Raw genomic sequence first — 12,500 nt, forward strand, 5'->3', positions numbered from 1 at the left:
AGAGTAAACATCGGCACAGCAGAGTTATAACAACTGTGGGTTCCCACTAAGGAGGAATTTTCCAGAGGAGGGAATACACAAGGAAAGGCAAGGATCTGCCATTTTATTTGTATAGCACATTTTATATACAGGGTGCCCGCGGGGTAGTAAAAAGTAGTAAAAGGTAGAAAATGAAGAAGTCCAAAATAATGACCAGTAAAAGGTAGTAAAGGGTAGTAAGCCACATCTCAATTGGTAGTAGTTTTCCCCGACTCCCTACAACATATAGTCTTATTTGTTTTCTAATTTGTTTAATTAACCTGTAGCCCGTGATCTCAAATCGCGGCAAATTGATTTTTATGCAGCGGTAAGGACGGACCCTGGGTGAATAATATAATATATAGAGGTCATTCAATGTGATTCACAAAAATGAAGGCTTGACAACACAGCAAAGAAAGAAAATTTAGGCATACAATTTAAAGGGGGGATGAAAGCAATGAATAGGAGAGAATATTAACGAGAGAGAGAGGGGGGGGGGAGGGATAGGCTTTCCTTGAATAGATATTCATTTTAGACAGACAAAGTATTTGGCAGTGTGAGTGGTCTGGAGAGTAGAGGGTCAAGCAAACACACACACACACAGAGGCATGCAGGCATGCAGGCACACGCACACACACACACACACACACACACACACACACACACACACACACACACAGAGCCATGCAGGCACACACACACACACACACACACACACACACACACACAGAGGCATGCAGGCACACACAGAGGCATGCAGGCACACGCATGCGTGCGTGCCAGGGCTTGAAACTAACGGGCGCCAGGGCGCCAAATGCGTGTGAAAATCGCATCTGGCGTGTAACAAGTTGATCCTCACTAGCCATTTGGCTGGTAGCATATTATTGGGGAGTGATTGAAAAAAAAAAACGGTGATAGATTTCTCTGAATGTGTTCGCTATCAAATAGGAATCCAGTCTTGCGAACCTAGGGCACTGGCTTGTCAAACACTGCAGATGCCCCGCCTCCGTGGAGAAAGTCGGACACGCCAAGACGTGCGCCGCTTGCTCCGGTTTAAATATGTGGCGAAGTTTGCTCTAACTGGCAAGCGACGCTATGTGCATATTTTGCGACCTGCCTTGCGACCTGCCTTATATAATCCAGTAATGTTTTGCGTAGTTGTGCGCAGTTCTTAAACTGTGGGAGTGTGGGTAGGCTACTGACACAACCTTGGTTACAGCGCACGTTATCGAACATTGCACAAACATTCTGTCAGCATCGCAATGTCTGTCTTGCTTTGACAACAGTGTAAGAAAAGCAGGAAATATTCAACAGGTCAAATTCTGACAATCAATGGGCCAGCAGTGACAAGTCGGGCGGTGCGTTGCTTTTCACGCTGACAGTTCACGTGCGAGGCAGTCCTGTCCAGAATCCACCCATAACGCACGTTTAAAAGGCGCATGTAGACTTTGCATAGCGTTAAAAAAATATGAAATATGTGTTCCCCCAGCTTTGTCGCCAAAATTGTCAGGAGTTGATGCAAAACGTAATGGTGCAGGTTGTCATGAAATAAGATATAAAGCTTAAATAATATTTTACTTTTATGATTAATATCCCAGAAGATGTGATGTTTCATGGCAGGCAAACGTGCATCAGACCTGTGTGGTATATTTGCACATTAATGAACAAACGAATGAAAATTCCTTCCACCTCAAAGAAACAAATGGCCTTCTTCACATAGTTCCAGACCTTGCACTATGCGTGTGCCCTTGCACAACACAGCATGTTCATTGTGCTTGTCGTTTCTAATCAATAGGCTATATAAAGCAAATAACACCAGACATCAGATCAGTTTTGTAATTTCCTGTCTGCTCATCCGAGTAAAATATTACTACATATTATATTATATTATATTATATTATATTATATTATATTATATTATATTATATTATATTATATTATATTATATTATATTATATTGGGTCTAACATCATATCAATCATATCAGGCTACATTATGACTGTCATGATGGTTAAGAAAATAATGGCTAGTGAGGAAGCCGAATGGCTAGTGAGTCAGGGAAACCACTAGCCATAATGGCCGGTGACCAAAAAAGTTAGTGTCAAGCACTGATACACACGCACACGCACACGCACACACACGCACATGCGCACACACACACACACACACACACACACACACACACACACACACACACACACACACACACACACACACACACACACACTGGGGTCTCTTGTCCAAACTGTTCATATTCACAGACTGAGGTACACACACACCCATCTGTTCAGATTTTATGACTGTGTCTTGTCAAAAATTGTCAACGGCACAAAGAACTCTCTCACAATGACCTCCTTTTCCCCGAGGTCATCATCTCTTCTACTTCACAGATCTACCCAGAATCCCCCAGTGTTGTCACACAAACAGACTTTATGCAGAGCAAAAGCCTTGGAGCAATCTCGAGGGCAACACACAAACACACACGCACGCACGCAGGCACGCACGCACGCGCACACACACACACACACACACACACACACACACACACACACACAGGGCCAATCTCAGGATGTGTGCCATTCATGAACATGAAACAACTGTGAGGTGATGTGCAGTGAACGACGTGACGACAGCTGGATATGTCTTAACTTTATGATAAAACTTGCATCAACATCTGCGTGTGCACTAAGTTGTGAATCAGTATTGCACTTTTTGAACGTGAATCGATATTGGATCGCGGATCGATCTTTTGAAACCAGCTCAAACACACACACACACACACACACACACACACACACACACACACACACACACACACACACACACACACACACACACACTCACACATACACACACGCCATATGAGATTTGGTGAAAGCCAGATCTTCTGTAATGAATGACTGTATTGTTGTCATCAGCGATGCAAAACCAGATGCGTCTAGTTTCCCAAATCACATGTTCTTTCTCCTGTCTCTGTCTTTCATTTTCTCTTAACTATCTCTTATCCCCATCACCCATCTCACTTTGTCTCTCTGTCTGTCTGCCTCTCTGTCTGTCTCTCTGCCTCTCTGTCTGCCTCTCTGTATGGCTGGCTGGCTGCCTCTCTGTATGTACTGAAAAAAGAGGGAATGGCGGGTCTTTGAATTAACCTATATAAAGTAAATAGATGCAAAACAATTCATTAACATTCCTTGAGTAAACATGATTTCATCAAATAAGGATAATGTGTTCTTGGAGACTGCTGAATTTGCATGTTTCTAATGCTTTGAATGAACATGATTAAGTTGTGTCTGGGGTGGCCTCCAGTCCTGAGGTGGCGCTAGTGCACCACTTTCTAAGACAAGAAGAAGCCGGAAAGTTTCTAAGCCAGAGAGCCGTTCCCCTCAATCAGCTCGGTCCTACTCTTCAGTCTCATCTCGCTGGAATAGTGTTTAGTGATGGGCAAATGAGGCTTCCTGAACCAATGAGGCTTTCAGGCAAAAAGGTTCGAAGCATTCGAAGCATTTTTCGAAGCCTCATTTCTCACTGGCGCCATCTGGTGTGCAATGAAATGACACGGCAGGCATTGATTTCATAAAAAAAAAATTCTTGTGTCTTATTTGTATTCGTTCCGTTTCAATAAATGTGATGGGGTGTGTGTATGGAATTAATGACTCGTGATTGTGGAACACTCAAATCAAGTTTAACGCTGACCCATGTGTTATCGTGGAAGTGAGAGAGAGCATCATTTTGTGGAGGTCGGCGCGCGACCGGGAGTGGGCCATAAACGCAACAGCAGCCAATTAAACCGGAAAGAAATATAATGAATAGAGTCACATTATAGGCCTATGAATGAAATGTAGGCCTAATTCAAGAGATTCTAACAAATATCAGTTATCCACTAGGCCTATTCGAACTCACAATGATAAAGGTAGCATTCTGCCGCCTTCACCACTAGGCCAGGCTCACAGATAATTTCATTGTTTATTTGGTCAGCTTGACAGAAGGCTACCCTGCGAAATTAAAACTTTTAGTTGATTATTTCTCTGCTACCACGAGGATTTGAACCAATGATCATGAGAATTCAGGTCGGACAGTTTAACCACTGCGCCAGCCATGTGACTTCTTACATGGCAGAGCTGAGTTTCCTTCTTGTCGTCAAGATGACACAACTTGTAAAGCCCATTAAAACCCGCACAAAAACCATTAAAATAGGCTAAATAAAATATGTCTGCACTCTTATTTAGCTATAAAGTTGAGTAGGACTACTAATAATTGCTGACAGAACTGCTGTCTCGTTTATGGTAGCTTAGCTCAAGGTAGGCCTAGAACTAAAACAATTTTCCACCACGTCTTCGGGAGCGTCTCACTTTGAAAATCTACATCAAAAGGGAATTGCATATCATATTTGGACATTTGGGTCAATCTACGGCATGAGCTGAATTTATTGTATAGTGGAACCAAATCAAAGTCACTACATATCCAGTCTCAACATTCACACAACAAACGCAATCTGAAAACTTGACAAGTGCTCCGAGGCGCAGAAAGCTTGTTTGGGTAGCGGCGCGCAATGACACGTCCACGCGCTTCGCAAAATGTGAAGCCTCATCTGGCATTGTCACGTGGTATTTCTTGACGTCAAACGCCTCGAAGCGAGGCTTCAGATTTTGCGCCTACTTTTGCTCGAAGCACGCTTCGAAGCCTCGCTTCAAATTTCCCATCACTAATAGTGTTGTCATGTGTGAAGATCTACACGAAATTGAGTAAGTAACTGAATTACTTTCATTTATTGTGGGCGATGTAGAACTGCTCTTGTGTCTTTTGTGTGTGGAAGCTGAGCCAAAGGTGAAGTTAGACTCTACTACATTTACCCACGCAGTGCTCTTTGCTTTGTAACAACAGGTGCACTGCAAACACATGCAGTTGGCTATGCATCATGTTAATTTCGAAAAGAATGGAAAATATGTACATTTAGGATATTCAATGATGTAGTAAAAACTGCTACTGTACAACAATCTAGCTGGTCATCTTCAGTTAATAGCTATATTTGCGCAGGAGGCTCTGATCCGTTAATGGGGGTGGGGTGGTGGGGGTGCACAGCGAACTAGAACTTCAACGAACACGTTGCATGCTCACGAGAACAGAGGGCTGGCGTCGTTTCGGTGTGTTCATTTTAAGCCAAGCATTCTATTTTCAAAGTTTTTTTGTTTTTTGACCCAACCCAGGTGTTTAATGCACACATGCACTTGTGGTCTTAACCGAAGATTAATCAAATGTAAGCTTTCCTGCACACAAAGTCAAAGAACAACCGACCTAGATAGAGTGCATATAATCTGAATTTAAACTTTGCACATGGAATTGGATGAAACATGTGGGAATAGTATCCTATTTATTGAAGTGCATAGCACTTTTTTTTTACTTGCACTTATGGTGCAATGCAAAGCATGCACTGCCTTATCTCGTTTTACTTAGCCCATATCTTCCTCTTTTAAGTGGAGCATTGTTTACAAGTTGCCTATTTTACAGAATGCATGCTCCTCATTCACAAATCCTGTTCTGTTTATAAATGTTTAACCTCACCAATTCCTTCTTTCTTTCTTTAAGGACTTCTGGCACAGTGGCCTGCACTGTTCGAAGTCTGTAAGGTAAGACATTCAATGCTGATTGTCTTTAAGGTGTGTGTGTGTGTGTGTGTGTGTGTGTGTGTGTGTGTGTGTGTGTGTGTGTGTGTCTTTCCCTAATGTTTATGATTTTTCAATCCTTTGGGCTCTTTATGTCTTTTCAGATCAGTGCTGAATTCAAAATAATCACCACAGTTCCCCTGCAATCCAAGCAACTGTTGCTGAATTGGCTGATGTAAGTTTCTGTCTTTTTCGCCTGTCTACTTGATGGTTCCTGAGCAGAAAGCCTTTAACTATTGAGTTACACCCCTGCATGTTAAAACCCCATAGAGAGGATCATGATCTGCCTTAGTAGTCATGGTACCAGTGCACTCATGCATGTTTCTTTTGGTGGCAGTCAGCTTCCCAATGTTGATGCCATTCATAGAATCCCAAAACAAATCAGTACCACCACCATTTTTGACCGTAAACATGGGACTGTTTTCTTTATACTTCTCCCTTGGCTACTATCACACATGCTTGAAACAATCTGAAGCAAATGTGTTCATCATGGTTTCATCAGAGACAAACAGACTTCAGATATGGATTGCTGGAACCATGTCCTCTGGTCTGATGACACCAACATGAACACATTTTTTCGGATGGTGTCAAGCATGTGTGGTGTTAACCAAGTGAGTAGTACAAAGTAAACTGTCCCATGCTCATGGTCAAGTTGTGGTAGTGGGACAGACATGGTTTTAGGCTGGATGCATGGAGTCAATATTGGAAATCTGAATTTCACCAACATGTACCATGACAATTGAAGCAGATCATGATACAGTCTGCGATTTTAAAGGTGCAGAGAGTGATTATTTTTTTTAAAAGTAGTTTATTTCCAGAACTCATGCTGCACAGGTTACAAATGTTCTCCTTTTCTTTCTTTCTTTCTTTCTTTCTTTCTTTCTTTCTTTCTTTCTTTCTTTCTTTCTTTCTTTCTTTCTTTCTTTCATTAAGTTGTACAAGATGCACCATTTCTGAGGACTTCTGGCACAGTGGCCTGCACTGTTCAAAGTTCGCAAGGTAAGACATTCAATTCGGATTGTCTTTAATGTTTTTATTTGTGAATTACAGCGTTTTATCTCCTTTCTTGAATGTGTGTGTGGCTTTCTCCTAATGTTAATGATTTGATCGTTAAATCCTTTGGGCTCTTTATGTCTTTTCAGATCAGTGCTGAATTGAAAAGAATCACCAGTCCCACTGCAATGGCCAGCACTGTTCGAAGTCCACAAGGTAAAGCATTCACTTTGGCCACAACCCTACCCAGTGCACCTTAACAACTTGACTCCTGCTTTAAATTAGCTGTTATCTGAATGGTGGTGACTAAATATTCCAGTGGTATAAGGAGCTGCTTCTCAAATTTTTATATTTAAGTTTTGTCGTACTCTGACCAGTGAATATTAGATTATTGCTTAGTACTAGAATTGGAGTTATCTGAGACGAGATGATCTGATCTGAGAAGTGTTGATGACTACCTCCCTGGTGTTCCCACTCTCAGTGTGGAGTGTGACACTATTTGTATGCATTGTGCTATGCTCAACATGACATTGAGAGGCTTCAGTTGAAAGTGAGCAAGCTATCTCACGGTTTCCTTATTTCAATACACTTGCTACACAATTCATATGCAGCTAAACAAAAAGAAATATTAATATCTTCTATGTAGAAACAAAATGAGCTCTACAATGAAGGGTATATCTGAGAGCACTTTGTTGACACATGTTTTTCACTCTGATGGGGGGGGGGGAGAGAATCAGAGTCGACAGAGTGCACATGCTGTGTTACGCTTTTCATTATATTGCCCGTTGTATGTCTGCCTAGAATATTGCATGTTTTATTTTTAATCATAAGTCATCAATGAAACTTATTCAGCCCCTTGACAGACAAGCCCTGCATGCCATATTACTGCACGCATGCACAAAGAGCAATGCAGTAGACTTTTCCTTCAAAGTCTTCTCGCAAGGAACAGTATATACCGTACCTGTATATGCATAATGAAACTTGTTGTTCTCTTAATTGAGACGAGCTGACCCTTACATCTCTGTGCTCTGAAACATCTTAAACAGAGGATTGGCATCACTGGTTGTCTACTACTAGCTCCTTGTAGGTCCCAGCCAAGGAGACACAGTAGACCTGGGGTGTTGTTCCATATGAGAGTGAGCTTTTTCATTGGCCTGGGCCCACTGGTATTCCTGTGACACACCAAGTTTCATGTCAAAGTCTTATCATGCTATGCAATGATCTTGCAGGCCACATAAAATTACTTCATGGGTCACAATTGGCCCTGGGTTTGAGTTTGACATCTCTGCAGAATGAAGGCAACTACACAGCTTTGGCTCTGGTATTTGACGACTTCAGGCCAATTCACACCAGTGTTAAATCATCATCCAGGTCCCACATCAGAATTAGAACTGAGGAAATCTTGGCAGTGGAACAGAGGACATGCTTTGGACTTTGCAATAACCTACTGCCCAGCTTAATGTTGATTTATTTGTTAATTCAAATGGCTTGGTTAATTTGTGTTTATTTACTTTTGTCTGTGTTGAATAGGTCATGGATGAAGTTGCCGTAGACGAAGCAATTGAAGACATCACAATTGGAATCTGCTCTGACAGAAGATTGGGCATCCCACCCTTTGGACATTGTCAGTTTTAGTGTATGTCTGTCACACACGTGACACCCAATCGGAAAGGACTCTCTTTTTTTTTTTTCAGCAACTAAAAAACAGCAGTTATTTTTGTTTCTTTAAGTGAAATGTACCTTTTTTCTAGAGATCTATTTGCTTGTATGCACTTCCAGCTCCTTACTGGTTTAAGAATAGCACTTGAGTGTGCATATGTTTTGTACATACTGTGTTGATTTTGACCCAAACTAAAGACAAACAAAATACCAAAACTAGACTTAAATAAGACTGGGTAATGACACAAATGTGGTCACCAAAGAGGACAACCAAATGAATGGTGGACTGCCAGATGCACGCGCACATGCATACATTATACGTGCACATGCATACAGTATACGCGCATGAACGCACACACGCACACCTACAAGTGTGGACTAATGCACTTAGTCAATGAGCTAAAATAACTGTATGTAGAGTCAATTTTATTTGTGCCCAATGTGTTCACATGAATGCTAATCCAGCCAGAGAGCACTTGGGGGGTGGATTGAGACTAAAGAATCATGTTACTGAAATGTAGCTGTATGCATGATTTTTAATCACCTTTTAATAAACATGAAAAAAATACTTAAAAACTATGTCAAAGTTTTGTGTTTTTCCAACATATTTTCTGGTTAATGGAATACCAATTAATTGTTTAGGATTAAAGTGATTTCATCACCTCTGATTTAGGTGAAAAAAACATTTTGTGACTATTTTAAAAAATCACATAGTTCCAACACATTTTTATGATGCTGGAACATGAATAAGTTGTGTTAGGTTGAGGTGATCCAATCACCTCCGTTTAAGGTGATAAAATCACTTAAACCTTACACAATAAAAATAGGGGAAGAAATCATGTTGACCTTACACAATTGGATTGTGTGGGACCGATGTACACATTAAAATCATGTAAATCCAACGAATATTTTCTTTCAGTGTGGCTGGCTGGCTGGCTGCCTGCCTACCTGTGTGTCTGTCTGCCTGCCTCTCTGTCTGTATGTCTGTCTCTCTGTCTGTCTGCCTGCCTGCCTGTCTGTCTGTCTGTATCCCTGAAGGCCTGCCTGTCTGTCTGTCTGTCTGTCTGTCTGTCTGTCTGCATCTCTGTCTGCCTGCCTCTCTGTCTGTATGTCTGTCTCTCTGTCTGTCTGCCTGCCTGCCTGTCTGTCTGTCTCTCTGTCTGCGTGTCTCTCTGTCTGTCTGTCTGTCTGTCTGTCTGTCTTAACTATCTATCTTGTTTGCCTGTCTCTGTCTCTCTGTCTCTGTCTGCCCCCCTCCCCCTCTCTCCCTCTCTCTCTCTCTCGCAGGGATTAAAGTTTTCCGTCGCTATGACGGATTTCCGTCAACTGGATTTTCGTTTGGACGGATTTCCGTCTTTATAATTCATGTCAATTAATTTACAATTTTTACTTTCGATCTGAACTCAAATCGAGAGCACTCCTGGTCATGAGAAGGGAAGGAGAGGTGTGTTTGGTGTACGGATTTAGTTATACACGCGCCATCACCGGTGGTGTCATACAACAGATTCATTCAGTAGTTTTGAGCCATCCCCTTTTCTTCCGTGTTCCAAAAAAAAAAAAAAAAGTACACGAGCGGTCAGCAATTCGGTTGCGGCGCAGCGCGAGAGATTAAAAAAACAAATAGCCAACATTGTTGCTGATGGCAGAAAAGAAAATAAGTGTAATACTATGTTTAAAGTGCCATGAAATGACAATCATTAAATGAGTTGGACTGATATTCCAATATGGGCTAATAATGCATGGAATGCATAGCTTGAAGAAGGTAGGACACGTATGTTTCCATTATCATTGCACCTGCCGTGGCGGATAGTTAGAAAAAAATGAATAGTTTACTTCGACTGCGCATGATGTCCTTTTCATGAAGGGGTTGCCTTTTAAGCATTGTGACTTTTACTAACATTATTCATAGCTCTAATGGGACGGCTATCATTGGCAGCTAGCTAGGATATACCATGCGTAATCCTCAAAGTTTAGCGCGACTGGCTACGTGTAGAACTAGCTCTAGTTGTCTTTCTGACAACGGATAATGTACAGTCTCATTTGTAATCATAGCATGTTAACTTTGTTGTTGCCGATATATATTTAAGAAATAAGTTAAAAATGGGTTGCATTTTACAGGGGTCACGGAGGATATCCCTGGCAGAGCCAATATTTTATGCCACGTCTTGCTCTGGGAAACAGTGTTCTGATGGGTGGACTCAATAAATCAATAAGTCAATAAATGCCGTTTCGGTGTTTCTTTCACTTTCAAGGCTTGTTGTAGGCTACTGTGTGATGCTATTTTTTGCTAACTGGAGTAGTGTGCAGCAACAGTTGTGTGTGTGCTTGTTTTTGAGTGGCTAAACGTCTGTGCCCATCTTCTCGGACTATACGCTTCGTTTCAGTTCAGTTATTTGCGCACTGCGCACTCAGACTGATGGGTGGGTGGTTTGTCTTGATTCGAGTGGAAAGTTGCGCGACAAGCTTGGGAAAGTGTGTTACTTTTGTTAAACGATAGACGTATGTCTGTGACTGTGTCGTGTCCGCTTGTAGGAGAGAACACGAGTGCGTGTAGGAATCGGGGACGTTTTTTAAATCAATGGTAAGCGTGTGCCTGGCACCGCACATCGAGAAGCAAAAAAGTACCGGTAGCCATAGGTTTTCAAAACGGTAGAACACAAGAGGTAGACTACAGGATGAATAGTGAAAAACATACAAAATAACCAACAACTAGTTTTCTCCCTCTGATTGCTATGACCAGTGCATTATTTTTTTAAATGTCAGAAATACTGCAAGCAATGCGCACCAGTGCTTTCACCAGAACAGTGTTTGCCCATTCTGATGGGAAAGAAAAATATAGCCTACTACTAAAAAAAACCCATAATGGGATCACTGTATCAACGCATTGCAATTCCAACTCAATAATTCTATGATATCAGCTAGACCATTTTGAAGCAACACTCATTGTGAATCCATTCTGCATAATGTTGTGAACAATTCATAAATAATGGGTAGATATAAGAGGAAATAACCAAAACATCAACCAAATTGCAGTTCAATGTTTGCAGTCTGATATAGTATCCATTATCCCTCCATTCTCGGCCATTTCTAGTCAATCTGGTGGCCTAGGCCTGCCCCTTTCCCTCTTTCCTTTTTCTTGTATTTAGAAATTGGCATCTGTAAACATAGCATTGTAGGCCTACATCTGATTGAGCACATCTGATCTAGTACCTACACAGGTACATTCATACTGAGTGTGTATATAGGCCTACTGAGTGTATAATGAATATTCATTGTTAATGTGAAGTGTAAAGTTTTATGTTGGTTGAAGTTCTGATTTTGTGGCACTTTTTGGTTTTACTGGCGCCCTCAAGACATAGGCCTATTCTGCTCTAGGCGACTGCCCTGTCTGCCTATGCCTAGTGTTGGCTCTGGCACCGTTCCTTGCATAAAACCAGTGTATGTTTCGTTATGAGGGCAGAGCCTGGCTACATTGGTTTTCGTTGGGTTACGGAGTGATACTCGATCGGGTGCCTAACCGGTAAAAAAAGTTCAGTCAGATGACTTTTTTTTGCTTTAATCCCTGCCCTCTCCGTCTCTCTCTCTCTCTCTCTCTCTCTCTCCCTCCCTCAGTACGGTGTGTAAGCCCCGGTCTCCGCGTACCCCTCCTCCTCCTCTCTCTCTCTCTCTCTCTCTCTCTCTCTCTCTCTCTCTCTCTCTCTCTCTCTCTCTCTCTCTCCCTCCATCAGTACGGTGTGTAAGTCCCGGTCTCCGCGTACCCCTGATCCTCCTCTCTCTCTCTCTCTCTCTCTCTCTCTCTCTCTCTCCCTCCCTCAGTACGGTGTGTAAGCCCCGGTCTCCGCGTACCCCTGATCCTCCTCCTGCCTTCTCCTCTTCCTCCGTGTTGGGCGGAGGCCTGAGTGAACTAGACCACCTCCTCCAAGAGCTCAACGCCACGCAGTTCAACATCACAGGTCTGTAAGCATTAGTGTGTGTGTGTGTGTGTGTGTGTGTGTGTGTGTGTGTGTGTGTGTGTGTGTGTCTGTGTGTCTGTGCATCTATGTGTGTGTGTGTATGTGTGTGTGTGTGTTTGTGTGTGTGTGCATACGGGCATATGTCTGTGCATCCGTGTGTGTGTGTGTGTGTGTGTGTGTGTGTGTGTGTGTGTGTGTGTGTGTGTGTGTGTGTGTG

The 12,500-nt window shown here is 42.2% G+C and overlaps 1 protein-coding gene and 1 long non-coding RNA gene across 3 annotated transcripts in view; both read left to right on the forward strand.

Annotated features, from left to right (window-relative positions):
- Nucleotides 1-12,500, forward strand: part of LOC134467997 (transforming growth factor beta-1-induced transcript 1 protein-like) — a 32,243-nt gene that overhangs the window by 13,076 nt on the left and 6,667 nt on the right. For both annotated transcript variants that reach the window (XM_063222026.1, XM_063222027.1), the window contains one exon: nt 12,147-12,283. In XM_063222026.1, coding sequence (XP_063078096.1) covers nt 12,147-12,283 — 137 coding nt within the window. The remainder of the gene's footprint in view (nt 1-12,146; nt 12,284-12,500) is intronic.
- On the forward strand, nt 4,729-8,745 carry LOC134467998 (uncharacterized). The gene is made up of 6 exons (XR_010038676.1): nt 4,729-4,760; nt 5,602-5,642; nt 5,783-5,853; nt 6,612-6,677; nt 6,821-6,887; nt 8,202-8,745. It is a non-coding gene; the product is annotated as an uncharacterized LOC134467998 (long non-coding RNA).

The sequence above is a fragment of the Engraulis encrasicolus genome, chromosome 17 (genome assembly GCF_034702125.1).
Source record: "Engraulis encrasicolus isolate BLACKSEA-1 chromosome 17, IST_EnEncr_1.0, whole genome shotgun sequence".
NCBI classification, from domain to species: domain Eukaryota; kingdom Metazoa; phylum Chordata; class Actinopteri; order Clupeiformes; family Engraulidae; genus Engraulis; species Engraulis encrasicolus.